The sequence below is a fragment of the Peromyscus leucopus genome, chromosome 23 (genome assembly GCF_004664715.2).
Source record: "Peromyscus leucopus breed LL Stock chromosome 23, UCI_PerLeu_2.1, whole genome shotgun sequence".
Classification (NCBI taxonomy): Eukaryota; Metazoa; Chordata; class Mammalia; order Rodentia; family Cricetidae; genus Peromyscus; species Peromyscus leucopus.
In genome coordinates, this window is record NC_051082.1 from 34,911,547 (window position 1) to 34,939,310 (window position 27,764).

The 27,764-nt window shown below is 41.1% G+C and overlaps 1 protein-coding gene across 6 annotated transcripts in view; it reads left to right on the forward strand.

Annotated features, from left to right (window-relative positions):
• Pds5b (PDS5 cohesin associated factor B) overlaps positions 1–27,764 on the forward strand; it is a 160,385-nt gene that overhangs the window by 118,363 nt on the left and 14,258 nt on the right. For all 6 annotated transcript variants that reach the window (XM_028878096.2, XM_028878091.2, XM_037198395.1 and 3 more), the window contains exons 21-30: positions 1,972–2,130; positions 13,323–13,391; positions 14,692–14,828; positions 17,593–17,716; positions 21,613–21,817; positions 23,778–23,892; positions 25,392–25,524; positions 25,869–25,988; positions 26,826–26,888; positions 27,567–27,712. In XM_028878096.2, coding sequence (XP_028733929.1) covers positions 1,972–2,130; positions 13,323–13,391; positions 14,692–14,828; positions 17,593–17,716; positions 21,613–21,817; positions 23,778–23,892; positions 25,392–25,524; positions 25,869–25,988; positions 26,826–26,888; positions 27,567–27,712 — 1,271 coding nt within the window. The remainder of the gene's footprint in view (positions 1–1,971; positions 2,131–13,322; positions 13,392–14,691; positions 14,829–17,592; positions 17,717–21,612; positions 21,818–23,777; positions 23,893–25,391; positions 25,525–25,868; positions 25,989–26,825; positions 26,889–27,566; positions 27,713–27,764) is intronic.

The window sequence follows — 27,764 nt, forward strand, 5'->3', positions numbered from 1 at the left end:
GGCTTTGTAAGGCTGTCTGCTGTGTTGCTCTTCTCATAATGTGGAAGGTTTGCTGGCTTTCTGAGAAAATACTTCCTAGTGGTCACTAGCCTTTTCGCAGTTGCCATATTCCATGATCTGGCCATTAATTTTTCTTTTTTCAAAAATAATTTCATTAATGTATTGTGGAAAATTATCAATTAGTAGTAATAAAATAACTGACAATATATTTATGCCACCATGTTGTTGTGTATCATGTGATCAGCAGAGTGATCCTTAGGTATGGACACAGTGGAAGCATAGAGAGAAATGACCAGGAATAGCAAAAGGTCAAGTTAGCAAATGTTCCTGTTGGTCTTGCTGAAACCTCGTATTGCCCATGTCTGTTGGAAAATCATAGTTTATATTGCTTGTCAAGTTTGTAATAGTTGATGTTCAGTGTTAGAACATAGAACCTACATTTGCTTTTTGTATGTGTTCCTGTGTGTTTACATGTGTGTATATGTGTAGGCCATGCTTGTAGAGACCAGAGGTCAACACTGCATGTCATCCTCATTTGCTTTGCACCATGACTTTTGATACAGGGTCTCTTCCTGAATCTGGAGCTCATTCATTCAGCTAGACTAGCTCTCCAGATAATTCAGGGCTGCTGCTGTCCCTGCTCCCGCAGCATTGTAATCACAGGTGTACTCAGCCTTTTATTTATGAAGTGTTGAGGGTCCGCACTCAGTTGTTGATGTCGGTGCATGAAGCGCTTTGCCCCCTGAGCCAGTTCCCAAGTCCTCATATTTTCATTCAAATGAAGCATTGGTGCTTCTGCTCTGTAACCTCTTCCCGTTCTAGCCAGGTGTTTACTTTCTGCAGATCACTGAGTGTTGTCAGTAGTGGACTTTCCAGAGGTACTTCATTCGTACACACGTAAGGATGTAGCAATCACACATTTTGTGTGTCCTCCCCCTTAATGCTTAATGATGGCATAATTTAGTCACTCTTCTGATTTTTTTATTTTTAAAGTTTAACAACACTTTTCAGTTACCATTCTAAAAATGAGTATGACATTGTTTTGTTGTAATAAGATACTTATTGATGGTTTGGTCTTAAATCAAATGAAGAATAGTCTTATTATGGAATTTAGTATTTGATGGTATAATTTTTCAAGACACCCAAAATTCAGTTAGCTATACATTAGGGAAACTTTATTTTGCTACTGAAAATTGGATTTTGGTGTTCAAAGGGCTTAGGGGCACATATTCTTTCTGACTAGTGGTTCATTGTGTTCCTCCTGGAGTCCTGCCTGCTGGACCTAAGTAAGTAGAGCGTGTGCCTTACCTGGAGAGACACTCAGTGTGTGCCAGTGTAGCCTACCTCCTTTTCTTTTCTTTCTTCTTTTTTTTTTTTTTTTAAAGATTTATTTATTTATTATGTATACAGTGTTCTGTCTGCATGTGTCTCTACAGGCCAGAAGAAGGCACCAGATCTCATTACAGATGGTTGTGAGCCACCATGTGGTTGCTGGGAACTGAACTCAGGACCTTTGGAAGAGCAATCAGTGCTCTTAACCTCTGAGCCACATCTCCAGCCCGGCCTACCTCCTTTTCATTCCCACTTCCTTGACCAGATCTTACATGTCCTCCTCCAACTGCAGATGAAGCTGCAAGATGGAATCTTCTTTATGCTTCCGAAGGAGGAGTGGATATTGATTATTAGCCCTGGCAATCTTTCACATTCATATACATGGTCATAAGTGTTATACTATGTAATAAGATTGATGCTGAAAAACCTATAAAATGTGAGCTGGTCAGAACTGAAAATGTTTAAACTTAATGTCATCTAAACATAGGTTAATTATAGAAGTCTATACTTAAGCTTGAGTTGCTACTTACACAGGATCTGAAGTTCTGTAGTGTTCATAATTCAAAGGTGAAAAACAGGAGCAGTTTTATTTGTTGTGTCTGTAGAGAACTGAATATATTTCCTATCCTTCATTTTCAGCCTCTGCATAAGAGCCTAGATCCAAGCAACCTGGAACACCTTATAACACCCCTGGTCACTATTGGTCATATTGCTCTTCTTGCACCTGATCAGTTTGCTGCTCCTCTGAAGTCTTTGGTAGCAACTTTCATTGTAAAGGACCTTCTCATGAATGACCGGGTGAGTTCCATTTTTAGGTTGGTTATCTTCGTAGTGTTCTCCATGTCGTTTATAGTAAAGAGGGGTGGAATGCATCATGACACTTGTCCTTGGTTGCTTTCATTTAAGGTTTCATCAGAAATACAGTGACATTGGCACATCTTGTTTGAACACAGGCATTTGATCTGAAGTAGACCCTCTTGGGAGTTGTAAAATAACACCCAATTGTAGCTCTTTCAGTTTTCCATGACATTAAATTATATAAGAACATGAAGTTTTGATTCAGTGGTAGACTTTTGGGGAGGAGACAGATAGGATGTCACTGTGCAGCCCTGGCTGGCTTGTAACTGGCGACGTGGACAAGTCGGGCTTGAATTCACAGAGACCTGCTGTTTGTGCCTCTGGAGTGCTAGACTTAAAGTTGTAGACCACCGTGCCTGACAGTTCTTTGGGGGGTGGATCCTGCAGAGTGGACCTAGGATCTGGTGGGGCAAGCACTTTGCTACTGATCCATATCCTAGCCTGGCTGACTTTTTATATGAAAAGTAGAGGTCATTGGAGGTTCTTAGAATTTATATTTGGCGATGAAGATTTACTCTCGATCCTGGCAAATAGCTAAACTTTTGTCAGGCCATTTTGGTCCAGTTGGAAACTGGGCTCCAGGCTTTTTTGATGGATAGTTTTGTTTCTCTGGTGCTGGGAATATAACCCAGGAGCTCGTGTGTGCTAGTACCATTGAACTTCACCTATCCTTGGCTTCAGTTACTGGTAGGTTGCTGTCTTTTCTTTGTCTCTAGGGTGTATTTGTTTGGGAGCTCCCTAAATCTCTCAGATACTCATTAAGGCCTCTGTTACTTACTGGGTCCATGATTCCCAATTTTTCCCTTACGGCCTGTGACATGATGACAGGATTGGTGGACCTCTCAGCCACCTCTTCCTCCACTTGTAGAACAAGAAATCACCTTAATCAGAAAAGTAACCTTGGTGCCAGACTCAATTCTTTGAATGTATTCCTTCGTCTGAGCATCTGCCCTGCTGGTTGTTTGGTAATTCCTTATTGCTTGCATGCTAACTTTCAAAAAAACATTTGGTCTCCTCTTTCTAATTGTTCCAGTAGATAAATTGTTAAAAATAATCTAGTTCTGTCTTGTCAGTGATTAAATTCCTTCAGGCCACCGTTAACCTAACAATTTGGCCTGTTTTATGTCATATAAGATAGGGGCAAATGCAAGGATGTTACACTTATCCCTCTTATATGTAATAATACTGTTCATGCATGGCTTTATTATGCAGTAATCCTTACTTTCTATTTCCTTCCTGTTTTGGATACCTACTTTTCTGAATTTGGAGTTTGTTCCTCAATCTAGAAAAAGTCATTTCATATTTATCACCTCACCCTCATCTCACACATGCTGACTAGCATGCTTCTTTAATCTTGTTTGTTCTGGAGTCTTGCAAGAATTCTGTCCTGTGCCCTGTGCAGATGTCCTTACCTTTGGGTTCACTGCTGTACGGTTCTGGTTACTGCTGCTGTTGGCTACCGGCCCTCATTATCAGACACTGACCTGCTGCTGCCCGCCTCATCGATACAAAGTTACACTCTTCATCTGCATTGCGTTTGTCGCTGCTGTCCCTTTGCTTCTCCTTACCATTCATGCTGCTCTCTTTCTGTTTCTGCAACTGCTCACAATGTCCTTTGCATGTTCGCTCATCTTTCCTGTAGTGGGTGCATGTTGCAGAATAGTCTGAAGGTCTCATTTAAAATGTACATTTTCACTCTCTTTGTGTTGTCCTTTGAAGTTGTTGATTTTTCTTTTCTTTTTTTTTTTTTAAAGATTTATTTATTTATTATATATACAGAAGAGGGAACCAGATCTCACTACAGATGGTTGTGAGCCACCATGTGGGTGCTGGGAATTGAACTCAGGACCTCTGGAAGAGTAGTCGGTGCTCTTAACCTCTGAGCCATCTCTCCAGCCCCTGATTTTTCTTGTTATTGTCATGTCCTCTGTAAGAAGCTTACTCTGCTCCCATGTCATAAATAGTCCTTATGGTTTGAGCCTGAGAGTTGCCTTCTGGTACACTGAGTTTTAGTCTGTCTAGAACTAGTTTTGGGTTTCCACCCCAGAGGAACCTCCCACCCTTCGTGTCCTCCTTGGGATCATCCGCTTTCCCTTCACAGTTGATGGAGAGTCTTACCTTCTCCTTGTCATCCCTTTGTTCCCCGTGAGAGTCTGTCCTTAGCACACTGTAGTTTTCTCTACCACCATAGAATACTGTGTACTCTCCATCAACTATGTTGTGACTTTATATCCATTTCTTGCAAAAACTGCTTTCTTTTTAATTATTTGTGAAGTTTTTCCTAAATTTGAATATTTTATTTCGGGTTTCATCTTGCAGGTTTTAAAAGGTATATACGTTTAGGTCTTCTGCTTACAGCTTTTAAAATCTTTTTTGAAAAATCATCTTTTAGTTAATTTTTTAAATTATAGCTGCATAAATTAATAGATTTTATATACTAGTGATGAAGATGATGTACGTTAGTGGCCTGCTTATGTCAGTACCACAATGAAATCCGTGTCTGGTTTTTCATTTCTATCCACCTGCTTTTCCACCATATAGATCTCATTCTGCCACAGCAGTAACTTTTCTTGTGGCTGCTATAATCATAGTTAAACCTTAACATCTTGCTGTCCTCTGTTGACCTAGTTTATAATCTGTTTTAAGTTCTCAGATTTGTAATTACTGATGGAGATTGGATTATCTTGTAAGTTGAGTATCATAGTATGCTTTATCTTTAGTTGATTATTTGAAACTAGATTCCAGTTTGCAAACCTTGATTCTTGAGTTCTGGTGTTGCCCTTTGAGCAGTAGAACTCAGTCACTCAGCACAGAGGGTTTAGGGCACTGCCTTTTGTCATCCAATTCTGCGGCTGGGAAACTGGCAGTGATTTGATCCTTGCTTCTTGGAAGAAACAGTCTTGAGCCCTGGGGTTCCTCTTGACATGCTTGGTCTAGAAATTTCATCAGAGTGAACCTAAGGGGACTCCCTTCTCCTGCCATGTGTTTTGAGACACTTACCAACCACTGACACTCTGGTTCTGGAAGTTTGCTTTTCTGGGTGTTGGGGTTATCTGTCACATTGACTGGGCCTTACCCAAGCTGATACTTAATTTCTCTTTTCTTTCTTTTCTTTGAGAAACAAATTGTTTACATTTATTTATGTAAGGGGGGGGTATGCACACATGCCATGGTGTGCCTGTGGAGGGCAGAGGACAGCTGGAGCAAATTGGTTCTCTGCTTCTACCATGTGGGGCCCGGGGAATCCAGCCTTGACCCTCTTGAGACATCTCACCAGCCCTGAAATCCTCATTTTCTGGTTTGTTGATGAAAGTAAGATATCAATTGTTCCGGGATTGCGTTCAGCTCTTGACTGACGGCCTTCGTAAATTTACTGACGGCCTTCGTAAATTCACATTTCACAGGACCTGCAGCTTACCTCAGGGTTAATGCACGGTTGTGCTGCAAGAAAGTAATCCAACTTTTTTCTCTTCTCTTTTGCTTATGTTGATTCTGCCTTTCAGAAAGCAAAGTTCTTAAGCTGTGTTAACATTGTACCATACCTTTTGTATTTCCCAGAATTCTACGATTCTGCTCTTCCTGCTGCCCCTCTGTGTGTTGTGGTGTGTGTGTGTGTGTGTGTGTGTGTGTGTGTGTGTGTGTGTGTGTGTGTGTGTGGTGGCTCACACCTTTAATCTCAGCACTCAGGAGACAAAGACAAGTGGATCTCTGAGTTCAAGGCCAGTCTGGTCTACAGAGTGAGATCCAGGAAAGCCAGGACTACACGCAGAGAAGCCCAGTCTTGAAAAACAAAACAAAACACAAAAAGATTTTGACTTTTGCAGTTGGAGTTGAGCCTGCTTACCCATGTCATGAAAGCACTGTCCCACTAATCTACGTCTCTGCCCGCCCCCCTCCTGGGTTTTCTTTTTTGGCATGTCATTTCGCTGAGTTGTCCAGGCTGGTCTTAAACTACTAGGGCCTGGGCAGACCTTGAACTTGTGATTCTCCCGTCTCAGTCTTTTGATGAGCCGAATTACAGACTTACACCACAAAGCCTGGCTAAGACTTTTTTAAAGTATCTTTTCTCTTGTTGAAAACTACATTTTTGGATCTGGTGAGAGAGCTCAGTGCATACTTACTCACTGCACAGCTTAGAGAGCAGAGTCTAACACAGACTCACATGGCAGCCAAGTGTGTTGGTTTGTTCACGGTCACAGAGCTGGTGTGATCCCAGAGCCAGCTACTGGGACACACCTGGAGCTTGCTAGCCAGTAGACCTTGCTAAGTCAGTGAGGCCCAGGTCCCATGGAGAGAGACCTTGTGTCGAATAACAAGTTGGACAGCATTCAAGGTTGACTCCCTGCCTCTAGATACTCAAGTGCAGCATACACACAAATGCACACGCTCTTCTTAATGCGGGGTTTATCTTTGTCTTTGCTTGCTAAATAAAAGAGTCTACAGAATAGATTAGCCCACACCTCCAAAGGATATTCAAATACTCCAGCCAGGTGCTGGTGAGAATTTCTCTTCCAGGGCTATTTAGTAAATGGGGTTAGATGAATCATAAATATTGTCTGTTATTGTTAGGAAGGTAAAGACTTTTTTTTTTATTCAGTAATTTTTTTATATTTGGTTTTTTATTTTTACATCCCTACCGAAGTTTCCCCTCCTTTCTCTTTTCCCAGCCCAACCCTCCCCCCATCCACTCCTCCTCTTCCTCCGTTTCTCTTCAGAAGAGGACAAGCGTCCATGGATGTCAGCCAGCAATGCTATAGCAAGTTGTAGGTAGGAGGAGATGGTCCAAAAGTCAGAGACAGCCCTGCTCCCTCTGGTGGGAGTCCCACAAGAAGACCATGCTACACAACTGTAACATACGTGCAGGCGGCCTAGGTCAGTCCCGGGCAGGCTTCCTGGGTTTCTCTTCAGTCTCTGAGAGCCCCTGTGAACCCAGGTCAGTTGATTCTGTAGGTTTTCTTGTGGTGTCCTTGACCCATCTGGCCTCTGCAATCTTTCCTCCCCTCTTCCACAGTATTCCCCACCTAATGTTTGGCTGGGGGTCTCTGCATCTGTTTCCATAAATTGCTGGGTGAAGCCTCTCTGATGACCAATCTATGAGTATATCAAAACATCGTTAGGAATCATTTTATTGACTCCTTTTTTTTTTTTTTTTTTTTGCCAGTTGGGTATGGTTGTATCCTGGATCTTTGGGCTATCTCGCCTCTCTCTGAGCTATCTCACCTCTGCGCCCTGGCCCTCCAGGCAGTGTCAGGGGTGAGCTTCCTCTCGTGGCATGGGTCTCAAGCTGGACCAGTCATTGGTTGGCCACTGCCTCAGTTTTGCACCACCTTTACCCCAGCACATCTTGCAGGCAGGACAACTTGTAGGGCCAAGGTTTTGTGGATGGGTTGGTGTTCTAGTCCTTCTACTGGATGTCTTGTCTGTTACAGGTGATGATCGGTTCAGATTCTGTAACCCCATAGCTAGGAGTCTTAGCTAGGGTCACCCTCAGATTCCTGAGAGTTCCCATTGCACTATATTTTTAACTCTTCCCAGAGATGGCCCCAGATTCCAGTTGTCTCTCCCAGAACTCTCTCCCTCGATCCTCCCCGCACCTGATCCCTCCTGTTCCACACATACCCTACCCAGACCCCTCCCCCATCCACTCAACAGCAGTGTCTGCTCTATTTCCCCTTCCCAGGGAGATTCATGCATCCCCGCCTCGAGCCCTCCTTGTTACTTAGCTTCTCTGAGTCTGAGGATTGCAGCATGATTATCTTTTGCTAAACAGCTAATATCCACTTTTTAGTGAGTACATACCACGTTTTTCTTTCTGGGTCTGGGTTACCTCACTCAGGATGATTTTTTTCTAGATCCATCCATTTGCCAGCAAATTTCATGATGTCATTGTTTTAACGCTGAGTAGTACTCCATTGTGTAAATGTATGAAATTTTCTTTATCCATTCTTCAGTTGAGGGAAATACATCTAGGTGGTTTGTAGTTTCTGACTATTATGAATAAAGCTGCTATGAACATAGTTGAACAAGTGTCCTTGTGGAATGGTAGAGCGTCCTTTGGGTATATGTATGCCCAGGAGTGATAGAGCTGGGTCTTGAGGTTGACTGATTCCCAGTTTTCTGACAAACCACCATATTGACTTCCAAAGTGTCTGTACAAGTTCACACTCCCACCAGCAGTGGAGAAGTATTCCCATTGTTCCACATCCTTAACAGCCTGAGCTGTCACTTGTGTTTTTCATCTTGGCCATTCTGACAGGTGTCAGATGGAATCTCAGCTTCACTATGATCTGCATTTCCCTGATGGCTAAGGATGGTGAACATTTCTTTAAATGTTTCTTAGCCATTTGCGATTCTTCTGTTGAGATTCTGTTAGATCTGTACCTATTTTTTAATTGGATTATTTGGTTTATTGATGTCTAGTTTCTTGAGTTCTTTCGGAGATCAGCCCTGTGTAGGTTGTGGGTTGGTGAAGATCTTTTCCCATTCTTGTAGCCTGCCATTTTGTCCTTTTGATGGTGTCTTTCGTGTTATAGAAGCTTTTCAGTTTAGTGAGGTCCCATTCAGTAATTGTTGAGCTTAGTGCCTGTAAAAGATTGGTATTCTGTTCAGGAAGTTGTCTGCTGTGCCAGTGTGTTCAAGACTGTTCCTCATTTTCTCTTCTATCAGGTTCATTGTATCTGGTTTTATGCTTAGGCCTTTGATCCACTTGGACTTGAGTTTTGTACAGGGTGATAGATAGGATCTATTTACAGTCTTCTACACGCCGACATCCAGTTATACCAGCATCATTTGTTGAAGATGCTTTCTTTTTTTTTTCCCCATTGTATAATTTTGGCTTCTTTTGTCAGAAATCAAGTATCCATAGGTGTGTGAATTTTCTTCTTGGTCTTCGACTTGATTCCATTGATCCACGTGTCTGTTTTTACAGCAATACCAAGCTGTTTTGTTTTTTTTTGTTTTTTTTTTTTTTACTATAGCTCTACAGTAGAGCTTGAAGTCAGGGATGGTGATACCTCCAGAAGTTCCTTTATTATACAGGATTGTTTTAGCTATCCTGTTTTTTTTCCCCCCATATAAAATTGAGTATTGTTCTTTCGAGGTCTGTGAAATATTGTGTTGAAATTTTGATGGGGATTGTATTGAATCTGTAGATTGCTTTTGGTAAGATGGCCATTTTTATTATGTTAATACTACCGATCCATGAGCATGGGAGATCTTTCCATCTTCTGTTATCTTCTCCAATTTCTTTCTTCAAAGACTTGAAGTTCTTGTCATACAGGTCTTTCACTTGCTTGGTTAGAGTTAGACCAAGACATTTTATATTATTTGTGGCTATTGTGAAGGGTATTGTTTTCTCTGATTTCTTTCTCAGCCCATTTATCATTTATGTATAGGAGGGCTACTGAAAGTTTCTCTCTGTTTAATTTGATGTTGGCTATTGGTTTACTTTATAGTGCTTTTAGTATGTTTAGGTATGTCCCTTTTATCCCTGATCTCTCCAAGACTTTTTATCATAAAGGGATGTTGGATTTTGTCAAAGGCTTTTTCAGCATCTAATGTGATGATCGTGTGGGTTTTATTTTTTTCTTTCAGTTTGTTTATATGGTGTATTACATTGACAGATTTTCATATGTTAAACCATCCCTGGCATCTCTGGGATGAAGCCTACTTGATCATGGTAGATGATCTATTTGATATGTTCTTGGATTCAGTTTGTGAGCATTTTATTGAGTATTTTTGCATCAATGTTTATGAGTGAAATTGGTCTGTAATTCTTTTTCTTTGTTATGTCTTTGTGTGATTTGGGTATCAGGGTGACTATGGCCTCACAAAATGAATTTAGCGAGATATCTCTTCTATTTCTAGTGTGTGGAACAATTTGAGGGCTATTGGTATTAGCTCTTTGAAATTCTGGTAGAATTCTGTGCTGAAATCATCTGGCCCTATGGATTTTTTTTTTTTTTTTTGGTTGGGAGATGTTTAATTACTGCTTCTATTTCCTTAAGGGTTATAGGTCTATTTAAATTGTTTATATGATCTTGACTTTACTTTGATAAGTGATATCTATAGAGAAAATTGTCCATTTCTTTCAGATTTTCCAATTTTGTGGAGTACACGTTTTTGAAGTATGACCTAATGATTCTTTGGATTTCCTCAGTGTCTGTTATGTCCCCCTTCTCAATCTTGATTTTGTTCATTCATACATTTTCTGTCTTTTAATTAATTTGAGTAAAGATTTGTCTGTTTTGTTGATTTTTCTCAAAGAACTCTTTGTTAATTGATTCTTTGTTTTGTTCTCTTTGTTTCATTTTATTGGTTTTAGCCCTGAGTTTGATCATTTCTTCTTGGATATGTTTGTTACTTTTTGCTCTAGAGCTTTTAGGTGTGCTGTTAAGTTGCTAGTGTGAGATTTCTCCAGATTCCTTATGAAGGCAATTAGTGTTATAAACATCCCTCTTAGTACTTCTTTCATTGTGTCCCATAAGTTTGGATATGTTGTACATTCATTTTCATTGAATTCTAGAAAGTGTTGAATTTCTTTATTTCTCTCTGGATCCAGAGGTCGTTCAGTAGAGAGTTCAATTTTCATGAGTTTGTAGGCTTTCTGTTGCTTTTGTTGTTGTTGAATTCCAGCTTTACTCCATGGTGGTCTGGTAAGTACAGGGGGTTGTTTCAATTTTCTTATATCTGTTGAGACTTGCTTTGCAACTGACTGAGCATGTGGTCAATTTTGGAGAAGGTTCCATGAGGTACTGAGAAGAAGGTATATTCTTTTGTGTTGGGGTGAACTGTTCTGTAGATTTATATTAGGTCCATTTGATTTATAATGTCTGTTAGTTCCATTTTTTTTCCTGTTTAGTTTCTGTCTGGCAGACCTGTCCATTGGTTGGAGTGGGTGTTGAAGTCTCCCACTATTAATATATGGGGCTTGGTGTGTGGTTTAAGCTTTAGTAATGTTTCTTTTACATATGCCCTTTGCATTTGGGGCATAGATGTTCAGAATTAAGATGTCATCTTGGTGGATTTTTTTCTTTAATGAGTATGAAATGTCCTTCTCTCTTTTGATTAACTTTTGTTTGATACCCATTTTGTTAGATATTAGAATAGCTACTTGCTTCTTAGGTCCGTTTGATTGGAAAATCTTTTTCCAACTCTTTACTCTGAGGTAATGTCTATCTTTAGTGTTGAGGTGTGTTTCTTGTATGCAGCAGAAGGATGGATCCTGTTTTCGTGTCCATTCTATTAGCCTATGCCTTTTTATTGGTGAATTGAGTCACTAGATATTGAGAGACATTAATGACCAGTAATTGTTAATTCCTGTTGTTGTTGTTGTTGGTGGTGTGGTGGTGGTGGTGGTGGTGGTGGTGGTGGTGGTGGTGGTGGTGGTGTGTGTGTGTCTCCCTTCTTTGGATTTTGCTGGTGTGAGATTATATATTGCCTATGGTTTTTGTAAGTGTAGTTAACTTCCTTGGCCTGGTGTATTCTCTCTAGTACCTGGTTTTAGGGCTGGAATTGTGGATAGCTGTTGTTTAAATTTCACTTTATCATGTAATATTTTGTTTTTCCATCTATGGTGATTGAAAGTTTTGCTGGGTATAGTAGTCTGGGCTGGCATCTGTGGTCTCTTAGAGTCTGCAAATTGAAGCCCTTCTGCTTTTAGAGTCTTGGTTGAGAACTTGGGTATAATTCTGATAGGCCTGCATTTATGTGTTATTTGGCCTTTTTCTTTTGCAGCGTCTAATATTCTTTCTATATTCTGTGTTTATGTTTTGATTATTATGTGGCACTGGGACTTTTTTTTTTTCCTGGTCCAATCTATTTGGAGTTCTGTAAGCTTCTTGTACTTCCATAGGCATGTCCTTCTAGGTTAATAAAATTTTCTTCTATGGTTTTATTGAACACATTTTCTGGGTGTTTCTTTTTTTGTTTGTTTGTTTGTTTTTGTTTTTCAAGACAGGGTTTCTCTGTGTAACAGCTCTAGCTGTCCTGAAACTCTCTTTGTAGACCAGGCTGGCCTCGAACTCACAGAAATCCACTTGCCTCTGCCCCCCGCCCCCACACACACATGCTGGTATTAAAGACTTGTGCCACCAATGCCCAGATTATTTTCTGGGTTTTTGAGTCGGGATTCTTCTCCTTCTTCTACTCCTATTATTCTTAGGTTTGATCTTTTCATAGTGTCTCAGATTTCCTGGATGTTTTGTGTTAGGAGTTTTTTAGATTAACATTTTCTTTGACCAATGAATTTACTTCTTCTATCGTATCTTCAACACCTGAGATTCTCTTTCATTTCTTGTATTCTGTTGGTTATGCCTGCGTCTGTAGTTCCTTTTCTCTTACCCAGATTTTCTATTTCCAGAATTCTCTCAGTTTGTGTTTTCTTTATTGCTTCTTTTTTGTTTTTCAGATCTTGAATAGTTTCCTTCACCTGTTTGGTTTTCTTGGTATTAAGGGGTTTATTGATTTCCTCCAATTTTTTGGTTGTCTTTTCCTCAATTTCTTGAAGGGAGTTTTTTATTTCCTCTTTAAGAACCTCTGTCATCTTAATTAAGTTGGTTTCTTATGCTTTGGCTGTGCTGTAATTTTCAGGTCTTGCTGTCATAGAATCTCTGGGCTCTGTTGGAGACATATTGCCCTGGCTCTTTTTGACAGTTAGGCATCTGGGTTTTCGATGATTATAGGTTGTGGTATTGATTTCTAGTTTGTCTTTGTTGGATGGGTGTTTTGTTTCTTAGTTTCTGTTTCCTCTTTGGTCTTCTAGTCTTGGTTACCTGGATTTCTGGCAACTGGCGTGACCTCTAACCTAGTGGGGAGTCTCTGTCCAGGTGGGGAGCAGGTCTTCTGGTGGTTAGCTTGGCCTTGTTGTAGCAGGGGTCTCTGTTCTGACTGGTGTTGCTTGTATCTCAGAGTGGAAGTCCGCTGGGGTTGGTTGGGGCAGTGCCCATCAGGCAGGGGTGAGGAGGCGGAAGGGCGAGGGCAAGGCTGTGCGATGAGTTTGGGGGAACAGAATCTAGGGGGTGGGATAGTTCACCTGGCAGGTGAGTGACTCGTCTGCTCTTCTCTTATTCATCAAATATTAATTGAACATAAGAATTCATGCTTACGTTTTAATGTTTCCACCTTTTGTCTAGCTTCCAGGAAAAAAGACAACTAAGCTTTGGGTTCCAGATGAAGAAGTCTCTCCTGAGACAATGGTCAAAGTGAGTAACATACATAGATTTATTTTTCTTAGTACACTCACTATATCGAGTAATAGATGTGGGTGGCTATTAAAGTCAAGAATTTGCCTTTATTGTGGTCCAGTGTTTCATGTGTTGTGAGATTGTAGGGCAGTGAAGTGCAGCCCAGTGCCTTCTGAGCAGCAGCATGTGACCTAGGATGAGGGAAAGATTTGAAGTCTGCTTCCATATTTCTGCTTCTTAGAAATTAGCCTTTTAATGGGGTGACTAGTGTTGTCTCCTGGATGTACTTCTGTTTAGTAATGATGCTAATCTAGGTTTTAAAATTATTTTTTTCCTTGGGATTTAATCAAAGTTTTTATTTTAAAAAACATTTAATAATTCTTGAATTTGGGTTTATAAATAAGGAATTACTTGTCACTAAAATACAGAGCATTGGTTTGTTAAAGTCATGTGGTGTCAACTTTATTTCAGTGTATTTGTGAAGGTTTAAAAGTTAGGAGCAAATAAACTAATTTTTGACATTTGTTGACATTTTTTTCTTGGAATTTCTTACCACTCTTCTGGGCTCACTCCCACATTGTCTGTCCTGCCATCTTTCTCTTTGTATGTATTTGTTTATGCTCTGTATCTTATGTTAGCATATTGTTGCAGCCTCAGATTCCGATTTGTCTGCACACCTGTAGAGCAGCCCTTCGTTCCATCACTGAATGATACTGGCTGCATTGGGGTCTCAGCATTAATCTTAAGCAGCAGTCCTGTATCATAGAGGCAACACTGGATGAGAAGACAGGCCATTTAGGCCGAGTGTGCGCTCACCAAATGCCCAGGAAAGGGACCCTTGGGGCTGCTGTGTTATTGTTGCCTTTGTTTTTTTGAAAGTTGAGATAAGTAAAAAAAAAAACAAAAACCAGAAAGGTATGTCAAAGACTGTCATAAGTACAGAAGTACTCACATGCTTCATCATCATAAAGTGTATGAAAGTGATGTCCATTCTTAGGCAGGCAGTTGGGAACTCTTTCTGCTTAGGGGAGTTCGCATGATTCTAACTCTGGTCCTAAAGAGTAAGGTGCAAAACATTCAAGAGCAGCAACAAAGAACTCAAGGGAAATGGGTTTGTTGTTTGTTTTGTTTTGTTTTGTTTGCCACTTTCCTGGAGGTTAAAACAACTCTGACTGACAACACCGTTATCTTCCTGTACATAGAAAGGAGTAATTCATTTTGTCTTTTCTTAAGATGCTCCTCCTTTTTCTAGTTTTTACAGTTGATGTGGAACTTCTTTAAACATAACAATGCTTACTTGGTCAATTTTTTTTAATAGATTCAGGCTATTAAAATGATGGTTCGATGGCTACTTGGAATGAAAAATAATCACAGTAAATCAGGAACTTCTACCCTCAGATTACTAACAACCATATTACATAGTGATGGAGATTTGACAGAACAGGGGAAAATTAGGTATGTAGTTACTGTTTCCAGATATTTGGGCTGTATAATATCTCAACTCCTGGTGTAACTGTTATATGTTAGAATTTCTTTTTAAAACGATAATTAGGCTGGGTTGTGGTGGCTCACACCTTTAATCCCAGCACTCCAGAGGCAGAGCCAGATGGATCTCTGTGAATTCGAGGCCAGCCTGGGCTACAGAGTGAGTTCCAAGACAGGCACCAAAACTACACAGAGAAACCCTGTCTCGTGTATGTGTGTGGGGGGGTAATTAGTTTTTTTTTTTTTTTTTTTTGGTTTTTCGAGGCAGGGTTTCTCTGTGTAGCTTTGCGCCTTTCCTGGGACTCACTTGGTAGCCCAGGCTGGCCTCGAACTCACAGAGATCCGCCTGCCTCTGCCTCCCGAGTGCTGGGATTAAAGGCGTGCGCCACCACCGCCTGGCGGGTAATTAGTATTATTTTGTAGGTATTCATGTGTTTTATTGTAATATGCTTTTACATGGTGGTTATTGCAATATAATAATATACTATGGATAATATAATGTCACATGTCTGATAGTGTTCTGCCATCTAGACACTGCCAAGTATTTTAAGTGATATATTCTTGCTTTCTTTCACAGTCCATGTATAACTGCTAGTGCGGAGATCTAGTCTAATGTTTGACAGGTTTGCTAGTGTCTCACAGGAAAAAACAAGTTAGTGAATTTGTTTCTAGGATGCAGAAAACAAAAAAATTTAAAAATATGCTTATGCATGTCCTTTAAAATGCACACACTGTTTTTGTTTGTATGATGAAACATAATTTAGTGCTCCCTGTTGATAAGTCCACATCTGTGGAATCTAAAATACCCAGAAAGCCATTATTTTCTCTGTGTTGAGAGTGCTGCATGGACCTCCCTTACCATTTGCTGCACCGTGCAGCGTAGCCGCTGCTTGCCTTGTAACCCAGAGCTGAATGAAGAAGGTATGTGGGGAGACTGTGCAAAAGTGATGCCATTTTTCTATGAGGGACTGAAGTATTGATTTTGCTGTTTTAAGGGCTAATTGACTGTACTGTGATTGAAACTCAGATTCAGATTCTGAAACTACATACTCCAGGTAGATTCAAACCTTGGCTCTTAGCACTTTCTAGTTAGGTGAACTTTACCAAGTTACTTCAACTTCTCAGTGCCCCCCACACCAACTGAGTGTACCACTATAGTACAGTTAAATACGTTAGGTTATCTGAAGTATTCCCAGCATTATATAGCATATAGGAAGATGGATGATAACACGGATTATTTTATCAGCATTAGATAAATGTAGAGTTGGTCTCAGATGCTGTTTAGTGACAGACACTTCTTAGCAATCTAAAAATAGAATAATTTCCCTCCTTAATATATCTAAGTTCTTTAATGAGAAAACCAGATGGTGAGTGTCAGCTGCCTTCTACCTTTCCATATTCATCCTCTTCTTCCAGACTCCCCCCCCCCCCCATCTCACTCTCCACTTTGATAGTGCTGGACATCAGACCTAGGACTTCACATGCTAGGCAAACACTGTTAACACTGAGCCACCACCTCCACCCCAATCTGTTCTCCTTGTATGTTTTATTCATAGTGTCCACTGTGCCTAGAATTTAACAGTACATATTTCTGAAGTGAAATAATAAAAAGAAAATTTAGTACTATAGACAGTCCATGTGCTTACCATTTTTATTCTAATTTGTTGCTTTCCTTTAATAATTTAGACATGTCTATTACATATAAAAATGTTTTGATTTAAAATTCATGCCACATTTGAGATAAATTTGCAAGCTCAGCCTGGCAGAGAAAATCTTTGGTGCTAATACAATTTATTAATTACATTGTTTTTGTACGTAGTTGTTTGTGTTATTCCTGGCTATACTTAAGAAGTTAAGAACATTGACAGGCTGAAGGCAGACTGCACATACTCAGATTCAGATCTACCACTTATCAGCTGCTTTTACTGTGAGCTGTTTCACTTGTGTATGCCTATGAGAGTATGTCAGCTACTCCACCTGCTGTCATGATCCTTTGTTTTTAATTATTTATTTGTATTTTATGTACATTGGTGTTTTGCCTGCAGGTATGCCTGTGTGAGAGTGTTGAATCCCCGGGAACAGGAGTTATAGACAGTTGTGAGCTGCCATGTGGGTGCTGGGAATTGAACCCAGGTCCTCTGAAAGAGCAGCCAGTGCTCCTAACCACTTAGCCATCTCTCCAGCTCCCTTATGATTCTTGTATGTTTGGTGCAGTAGTTGTGAGAGACAAATTAGCAAGTAAAGACATTCATGCTGACCTGGGAGTAAACATCACACACAAATCAGTAATACTAGACTTAAAATGTTAGCAGGCAAACCAACATAGAAATAGATGTCTTCTCTTCCTGCCTAGGTTAGGGTGTGTAGGACCAGAAAACTGAATGACTTTAGTAGTAGCTGGCACCACCATATTTAAGAGCCATTGGCATTGGTTGGGTTTTCTGAGAGTTCTGTGCTGTATGTAGACTGACTGCTGTGACCCATATGGCAGAAAGTACAAACAAGCTCCATACCCTATCCTCTTTGTAAGTCCTGAGGGTTCTGCCCTCTCGACCTCATCCCCTTCCAGTGAAGTCTCCTTTGGAGCACTGCTTTGGCCTAGGATTTCAGGCCTAGGACGGTCTGCTTTCTCCCACAGAGGCTTGTCTTAAGCATTAGATGAGTGAGGTGAGAAGGTGCCCCCCCCCTCCCTGCACACAGAAGTCTTGCTCACATTGCTTTTGCTCTCTTTTAGTAAACCGGATATGTCACGCCTGAGACTCGCTGCTGGGAGTGCCATTGTGAAGTTGGCACAGGAGCCCTGCTACCACGAGATCATCACACTGGAGCAGTACCAGCTCTGTGCACTGGCCATCAATGTAAGGGCAGTGGCTCATGGGGTTGTCATTGTGTGCTCTTGGACACAGAAAGAAATTGCTGCGGTAGCGTCAGAGCCTGGAATGTTCTCATGAGAAACACTGCACAGTCTAAAATTGGCATATGGTTTCCTATGCAGCACAGTGTGTAACTACATCATTGTTCTAGTCTACACACTTCCCACAAGCACTGAGTGAGCCTTGCGCTGGCTGAACCCTTGCTCCACAAGGAGACACAGGGAACTTGCTTTAAGACTCCAGTCGGTGTACAGCCTGTTCTCTGTGTATCTGCTGAAGAACACCTCATTGATGTGCACAGCCCTTTAACAAACACACCGCCGCTCATTCCTCAGTGAGGCTTTACTGTGGCACATGCATTTTTCTCTGTAAGGCACAGTGTGGTCTTGTGCTGAGGCTGCGGCATTTCATCACCTGTTGGGAGCTGTTTAAATGCCGGTCACCAACAAGAACAGCATGTGTACAGTGTGTCACCAGGTAGACCACAGAGACGAGGCTGACCTTCTCTCTAGGGATGGGCACAGCAGGCTCCTTCTGTGTTGGCTGCCCTGCACATCTGTTCGCTAACGACTCTATCATTGATGCAGGTGTTGATTTTGGATTACAAATAAATGATCAGACAGATTCCTAAATACAGAATCTGTGAATAAGGAGGAACAACTATTACCAATATTTTATAAAGCTATGTTCCTGGGTTTTCATTTTTGAAGACACAGAGTACACAGTTCCAAGGTAGAGAAGTATTCAAAATAAATTTTTTAAAATAAAATTAATCTTTAAAAGTGAGAATACATAAACACATGCATCAGTAAATCTAAGACATGACCTAAGCTTGCCTCATTGCGTATTTTTCCAGTTGTTGCAGAAGCCTTGACCCTCAGAGCTACCTTCTGGTTTGTGGTAACTGTCCTGCTGCTACACTCTTCCAGGCTCCTAACAGTCTCTCACCAAGACTGTTGTCTGGAGACCTTGTCTGTTGTTGGATACATTTCCCTAACCACAATTCTCACCCTGTTATTCTCCTGGTCAAACACATTCAAGAGCTCATACTTGCTTGAGATGGGGTGGGGGTGGGGGGTGACGACGTGTTTTATGACCTGATCCTGGAGCCTCTCTACTGTAGCATCTGAACACACACTTGGACATCTTTAATGCTACCTCTACAGCAGTGGTTCTCAACCCGGGGGGCAGCCATCAGACAACACAGCTCTTTATGTTATGATTCATAAGGATTGCAAAATTGCAGTTATGAAGTAGCAACTAAAATATGGTTGGGGGTCACCACAACGTGAGGAACTGTATTAAAGGGTCGTAGCGTCAGGACGGTTGAGAGCCACCGCTTTACAGTAAAGCACCATTCATCGCCTCATTTCAGTGGAAGCGAGCACTTTTATTTATCCTGTGTTCTGGTGCTTGTTTTCGTCTCCTCCTTCCATCTGCACACACCGGCATTCACCTGCTACAGGAAGCTCAGGTGGGATCTTCCCACAACTTGCCCAGTTTTCCCAGCTGGATGCAGTCTCTGTGTTGGAACCCCTGCAGATTTTAGTCTCACCCTGCTGTCGTACAGCCTCGGCCTGTGTGTTCCTTCACCTTCCCTGTGTGAGCCTTCACCTTCCCTGTGTGTTCCTTCACCTTCCCTGTGTGAGCCTTCACCTTCCCTGTGTGTTCCTTCACCTTCCCTGGGTGAGCCTTCACCTTCCCTGTGTGTTCCTTCACCTTCCCTGTGTGAGCCTTCACCTTCCCTGTGTGAGCCTTCACCTTCCCTGTGTGTTCCTTCACCTTCCCTGTGTGAGCCTTCACCTTCCCTGTGTGTGCTTTGCTTGTTTCCTGGAGTCGGGCCTCTGTGAACGAAGTATTGTTGTGGGGCCACAGAGATGGCCCGGCGGGGTTAAGAGCACTGGAGCTCTTCACAGAGAATCTGGGTTCAAGTCTCACATGGCAGCTCACAATTGTCTGTAACTCCAGTTCCAGGGGACTCCAAACTTCCCATGGCAAAACACTAATACACATAAAAGTTTTTAAAATGTATTATTGTTGTATATTTGAACAGACATTAAATGTGCAGGAATAGATAAGACTGAATAATATGACAACGCAGTTCATAATTGCTTAGGTATTTAGAATTGGAAATTCAGTTCATAAAAAAATGTGTGTCTCAGTAAGAGGGTGGGGTGTCTGAGTGGGGTCATTTTTAAAGAACTGTCTCTTCACTGATGAATATGTTAAAATAAGTTGACCTTGATTATGAAGTTTGTAGTACATTGGATATTTTCATGATAGATGTATATGTTTGTTCCTCACTAGTTCTGATGGATAGCTATTGAGTGTGATAGTAGAGAGACTGAGTTTCTGTGGACACTTGAGTACTTTTTGAAAAGTACTAGGTATACTGAAAATGAAATTAAATGAAAGGGAATACATACCATAAGAGCTTCAAGATTGGCATATGACACGCCCCTACCCACCTGCGTTAACCAGGCATAATGGTACCTGCCTATAGTTTCAGCAGTAAGGAGGCTCACGTGGTAGGATAATGAGACCTTGTGTCAAAAACAAGAACAAGAAACCCAGAAACGAAGTGTTGGGGCTGACAAGATGGCTCACCCAGCAAGAGCACTGGCTGCTCTTCCAGAAGACCTATGTTTGGTTTCCAGCACCCACATGGAAGCTCACAACTGTCTGTAACTCCAGTTTCAGGGGACCTTACTCCCACTTCTTGCCTCCACAGGCATCAGATACCCACTTGATGCACATTACATACATGCATGCAAAACATATATGCACATAAAAATAAAACTCTGAAAGAACAAAATCAGAAAATGTCCAAGTGCTACGGGTAGAGCCCAGCTAGTGTAGAGCTCTTGTCTAACATTCTGGGCGCTGGGTCAATCCCTGTGTTAGAGAGGAATAGTAAAGATAAGTGCAAAACATATAAATGACGTCGTAGACTGTGAAGAAATGAGGAACCTAAAGTTGTAGTACTAAGAGAACACACAAGCTGAGAGGGTATAATTATGAAAGGGTTTGAATGCATGGAAACAAATTGGAGCTGTTTCCTTTGTAGAAGAAATTCTGGGGACTGGAGGGGTGGCTCAGTGGTTCAAGAGCCCTGACTGCCCTTCCAGAGAACCAGGATTCTATTCCCAGCACCCACATGGTACCTCACAATTATATGTAACTCCCAAGATCTGACACCCTCAAACAGACATGCATGCAGGCAAAAACACCAATGCACCTAAAATAAATACATTTTTAAAAAAATTAAAGAAGGAGAAGACATTCTGATCCACTGTGTGCTGTTTACTGTGCTAGTCCTAGATACAAGGGTGCATAAAGCATTGTTCCTGTCTTAAAGACATCGTTCCTGTCTTTGAGGAACCAACAGATGAATAAGGTGGACACCTTAACCAGCCTCGATCTGTGCTAAAGATGTGCAGGGTGCTCAGAGCATGGGCCAGCGCAGGATACAGGTTATATGCTGCTCTGAAGAAGGTAGATGAGTTGCCCTAAAGAACAAGGAGGAGTTTTCTAGAGAGAGATGGGTTGGGTGAAGGAAGTCGTAAGGTCATCAGATACTTTGCCTAAGATGCCAGTGCTGTGCTGAGCTATATGCTCAGCCTCTTCCTTTATTAATATTGTTTTAATCATACTCGGGTAAGTTGGAGAACGTGTACTGGTTTCATCTGTTCTGAGAGTGTATTTGTTGTCTAAAAGTGTAATGGGCAGCTGTTGGGTCCAGTTGAATACTGCAGCCTTGAGGTGGAGTCACACCCTCTGTTATGAACGCTGACTCGGGTTGTATGTCAACTTGGTCATATCTGGAGTTGTAACTTCTTACTGCTTTGTAGATAATACCTGGAATAATTTTATCTTTACAGGATGAGTGCTATCAAGTCAGGCAGGTGTTTGCTCAGAAACTTCACAAAGGGCTTTCTCGATTACGACTTCCACTTGAATATATGGCTATCTGTGCACTTTGTGCCAAAGACCCAGTGAAGGAGAGAAGAGCTCATGCTAGACAGTGCCTCGTGAAGAATATCACTGTGAGGCGGGAGTACCTGAAACAGCATGCAGCTGTTAGTGGTGAGTGCCTGGGGTCACACAATGCACCTTCCAGTCTGCCAGTTGCGGTCTCATAGAGCAAAACACCTTACAACTGTTCTTTATTATACAGGTGTACACTTCTTTAAAAAATCAGCATCTTTCAATAGCTACTTTTCACTTACTATATTTAAATATATATGTATAAATGTGTGGGTATTTGAGTTTCATTATCTGTGTAAATAGTGAAATGAACAGAAGAGTAAGTCTGACCCTGGCGGTCTCGGGAGAACCGAGGGTTGGCATGTTTACGTGTGCTGTGTCAGCACGGCCTTGGGTCTTTTTCTACGTGTAGCTCACAGTCGTGTCGGATGCTTGTGTGCCTGCCTGCCCTGTGCTCCTGTGCCTTACCACGCAGCACACGTCGGCACCTCCCAGGTATCCACGGCCGACGAGAGGCAGTCTTTGCTTGTGTTTGCTCTCCAGATGTCACCTGCTCTCCTACCAGCTATACTTGACATGGATGTTTGTAGAACCTCTGAATTCACACCATGTTGTAAATGCCTTCCCTTCCTCCCTTCCCTCCCACCCTCCCATACTGTACATTACCTTTCCAGAACAGACCAGTCATCCCTTTTCCTTGTAGGTTGAAATACATGTAGGTTCTCAGCTGCTCACCAATGACATTGACGCACAGCTCAAGTTTAAACTCTGCCATGTTTACTTACCACTGCTGTTCCCTCCTATGTGCCTGTGCTCAGCGTGCAGGGTTACTTGAAGTTTGGTGCAGCCTGCCTCTCCCTACTCTGTTCTGAGCTCTGGAAATCACTTCTCTTCTAGAGAGACAGAACTGGGAAATAGATAGAGTTTACCCCTTTAGTCATTTGAGGTGGAGTTTTAGTGGTCAGCTGGCCCCTGTGATCCTCTTTCTCTTTTTCCTCACCTTGGAAAAAGTGAAGGCTGTGAAGTCACATCCCACCTCTGCAGTTCATGGGCTGTGTTTGTCCAGGTTATGTAGTTCATGGCCTAGTTAGCTTGTTTGTAAATTTGATATAATTATACTCACTGGTTATGCTTGTTACATGGATTGAAAAATGATGTGTATGAAGCACCTAGCATAAAATAAATGACCAGAGACGTCATCAGTAATTGTAGCCGTTCTTATTTTAGGTACTTTCCCATAGCTTCCATCTCTCTGTACTTTAGTGTGAGTGCCTTATCTGGTCTTATTATCTTTATGTTTTTATATTGTATGGATACAAAGTAGTAAGCACTCTGTATTTAATTTAACTTAAATATCACTGAAATTTGAGCTGTGCTGTTTTTTTCTGTCTTGTTCTTGGCCATCCACACAGAAACTCTTCAAAGACAGTCTGATACTTACCGGCATGGCATGCATTATGCTCCTGGTTGAACATCTGACTAACATGGAATTAGAAGACTGAATCCAAGTCTTTTTGTATACTGTTTGCCAAATACAGTTTGCATGCCTTTCTGACCTCTACCATATAATTTGCTATTCACAGTCAACAGATAAAATACTTGGATTTAAACTGAAAAGTTGTTTATTTACACTGTCCTAGGAGCTCTGTTCTTTTGTATGGTCCTTCTGTTAAAAACTGACCATTACTTCTGTCCTTATGTCCACTCGGATAGCTTGTCAGAGATACCAACACACAATTGCCTATAGCATAAGGAAGAAAAGATCTTACATCTCAGTCTTAAATAGTTTGTGTGGCTCCCTCTTCCCGTGTGCATTTGAAAACTGGACTCTTGGTCCTCGTTGCTCAGTACCTGGCGTGTGACTGGCCGTGTTAAACTGCTCTCCGCATCTCAGCACAGGGTGCCGAGTGTGTTGCCCTGCCAGCCATAGTGTAGTAAATCGCTGGGGTGGAGGAAATGGACGAAAGAGCATGAGATTGATCTTTCTAACCTGGATGCTTTTGTTTGCTTTTTGTCTTCCTTTTATTATTTTTGTTTTGTTTTGTTTTTTGTTTTTCAGAAAAATTATTGTCTCTTCTACCAGAGTATGTTGTTCCATATACAATTCACCTTTTGGCACATGACCCAGATTATGTCAAAGTACAGGATATTGAACAACTTAAAGATGTGAAAGAGTAAGACTTTTCATCCCATTTTCCTACTTTCTGAATGTTGTTTTACCTGCTTCCTGCTGCTGATGGGGTAATTAATGATTAGAGTTGGTATGTGTTTCATTTAGTCACTTTCTAGTCGTCTGTTTTTTCATCTCGTCACGTTACATTTCTTACCTAATTTCCAACAATGTCCCTTGCACTCCCAAACTTGGGTTGTGTTTCCCTGTGGCTGTGGCACTGCTTTCTCCTGAAGTAATGATGCACTCGGGCTTTTCTCTTCCCATTCTCATCTTTCATTTCCTTCTGATTGTAGGTTTCATGGGAGGAGAACTGGTAATCTCCTCACCAGGTGGTGAGCACATTTATCTTTGCAGTAACTCTTTATAAAAGGAAAGAATAGTTTCTTCATAATAGGCCACGTTTCACAACCAGGGGAGTATTCTTAGTTATAACTTCATTGCTGTTCTCTGATCAGAGTAAAGATTACTTACTGCCTGTGTAGAGAGAATAGGGGAATATGACACTGAGGCATTTTAAGACCAGCATAATTCCTAGAGTAAACCTGAAACCACCCTGGTCTTAGTTCTGTTATATTAAAAGTGACTATTGTGATTTTGAATCAGTTAATTTAGTATGTAAATATACTAGTAAAAATTGTTAGTTTCTTGACTCATAGAAATATAGTTATTTAAGATCCTGCAGGAAAATAAAATTAAATTACCATTAGCTTACTGTGACAAAGGGGAAAATCCAGTGTCTTTTTATTTGCCATATCATCTCTTTCTGAGATGCTATCTCTGAAAATGAATTCTATATTAGAGTGATTATCAGTAACGAGGAACCTGGCTGCCTTTCTTTCTCCGAGAGCACTGGCTTTTGAACAGGTGGACTACCTTAGAAATGCACTTGACAGTTCCCTTCCTTGATTGCCCGGCTGTCTGAATTCGTGGAGCACAGCCCGGGTGATCGCGTTTTCTCTGGACAGTTCCCCTTCCTGTTACTGCCCTCCTTTATAGGTCAACTATAATTCCGTTCCTTTCTCACGGAGAGGGGCATTTAAGTTGTGTTTTCCTCAGTCAGCAGATGCAGTGTGGACGGTGTCAGCCATGCCTGCCTTTCTCATTTGCCCGCCTGTTCCTGACCACTGGCTTAGGTGTCCTGTTGAGGCGTCCCCTAGGGCCCAAGTCACCTCATTGTGTGGCCAGCCTTTCTCCACTGTCACAGCGCAGAGTTCAGTGGTCCCACCTTCCCCTTTCTGTGTTTCCTTTTGCCCCCTCATGTCGACTCTGCCGAGATTCTGAGCCTGCATCTGCACTGCTGACCTGCTGTAGTAGATTATACTGCTGTGTATGACTTGGGCTTTTTCCTGCTATTTCATTTGAGTTTGTAGCTGCTGCTTTCAAATTTTTTCCTCTTCTGGAATTACAGTCTAGGTTCATTATGTTAATATTGGGAATCATTGTATCTGTATTTAACAAAAGATTGTTTTCTTCTGTATTTTTTCGTTTTTGTGTTCTTAGATGTCTTTGGTTTGTTCTGGAGATATTGATGGCTAAAAATGAAAACAACAGCCATGCATTTATCAGAAAGATGGTAGAAAATATTAAACAGACCAAAGATGCTCAAGGACCAGATGATACAAAAATGAATGAAGTATGTAATTCACAATAAGTATTTTGATGCCATGCTGATTTTAAATATCTTGGTATAGGGTACAACTTCTTTAACATTTTAAACAGCATTAGTGTTTCTATTAGTGATAATTGCTAACATAGAATTATTATACCAATACTAGTGTTAATTTAGTAGTAATTCTAATGCTGAATCATGTTGGTCTTGTTGTACTAATATACACAATAATATAAGCCACAATATTTATCCTGAAGGCTTCTTTCATTAGTTTACTGTTTGATCTAAATACATGTTCTAGAATTACCCCTAATTAACAGGGTCTAAGATGCCAATTTTAATAACTAACTAAAAAAATACCATTTCAGAAATTATACACTGTGTGTGATGTTGCCATGAACATCATCATGTCGAAGAGCACTACATACAGTTTGGAGTCTCCTAAAGACCCAGTGTTACCAGCTCGGTTTTTCACGCAGCCTGACAAGGTAGTTACTTTAGAACTTGTTGGTGGAGTTGACATGAAGTGTGTGCTTCTCACTGGCCTGTGGGAAGACAAGGGAGGATCAGTAGTAAGAGCTGCCCACCACCAGCACCGTGGCAAGGGCACCGGGCTCAGAATGTGACTCTAGACCAGGTGTGGACCAGAGTGGAGGCCACGAGGGGATGATCCAGAGGTTGTTTCAAAGTCTGAAGCCATGCCAAAAGCACAGGCAAAACTTTGCCCGAGATTTTGTGAATTAATAGCCTTTGATCCAGAATGGGAATTGGAATGCTGATCTGTAGAGTCTGAAGTTGCAAGCCCTGGATGAGGTCTTGTAAGGTGGTATGAGGAAACACGGAGAGCATAGGCGTTTCGATAGGCCCACGGCTCTGGGAGCGCAGCAAGAGTATTCGCAAACCATGCCCAGCGTTAGACAGGCCCTGCTAGAGACTCTTCTCTGCACTGATTGAGTGACAGGTGGAAAGCACCATCGTCCTCTTTGGATTGGAAGCAATATACCAATTAAGATCTTGGCAGCATATTGAGATTTAAAATGGCCTTGTGGGTTTAAAGTTAAAGGGCTTGTCTCTTTTTTTAAGCATTCACTTTGACAGGAGCAGCATGGCCAGGGACTGTGTGGCTTCATCTCTTGAGTGCTGTGCAGGAATGTGTGTTGTCTGGCACATTTAATATTGGAATTGCTAGGAGGTTAGTCTGTCAGAATCGCAGCCTGAAATTTCATGTTTGAACCAATTAATTTAAACAAATATGAACTTGGTTGGCTCTTGTCTCTCACAGAGCTGTGTTGGTGCTCGCTGACTGCCTTTTCTCTTGCTTTTAGAATTTCAGTAACACCAAAAATTACCTGCCTCCAGAAATGAAATCATTTTTCACTCCTGGAAAAGTACGTTTTGAGAATTGTTTTAGTATTTATGTGCTAGTTAATTTTAGTATGATTATTGGCCTAATTGTGCTGTTTTGTTTCTTAAATAATTTTTGTGTCTTAAGGTAGGAAATATAATTAGTATCTTCCATTTGTTGATTAAAGAATTAATTGTTCTTACTATGTAGATGCTAACTAAGATGCACTTAAAAAAAAAAAAAAGCTTATAGCAAAACTGTGAAGGCCTTTATCCTGTAGACATCTTTACCAATCTAGATACAAATCTTAAAGACAATGTCTTACATCCTTCCATAGCAAAGCTCTATTTTCATGATTGGTCTATATTTCATTTGTTGTCTTACAGTGGAAACCTTTTCCTACAAATAATTAAGACTCAATTGCTCTGTTGTCTGTGGGGGTTTGCTTTTGTTCTGAAATGACCTTGCTAGGTAGCCCAGGCTAGCTTTGAATTTGCAGTAGTCCTTCCTCGGCCTCCTAAGTGCTAGACTTATAGGCACACACTGTTACAAGTTTTTAATTTGTGTAAGTAATAATTCAGTTCATCATCTTTATTTTGCTTAAGGATAGATACTTTTTTTTTGTAATTTGTGTGTAAACATATTGAAGTTGTTGCTATGAGTTTTTGATATGTGAGTTTCTTTTAATTAAATAGGAAGAGTTACATATTTCTCGTTTCAGCCTAAAACAGCCAATGTTCTAGGAGCAGTTAATAAGCCGCTTTCATCAGCAGGCAAACAGTCTCAGAGCAAATCATCAAGAATGGAAACTGTGAGCAATGCGAGCAGCAGTTCAAATCCAAGCTCTCCTGGAAGAATAAAAGGGAGGCAAGTGCACAAGAGATGTCATGTTTTGTGTTTGATGATTCCAACAAGGCTG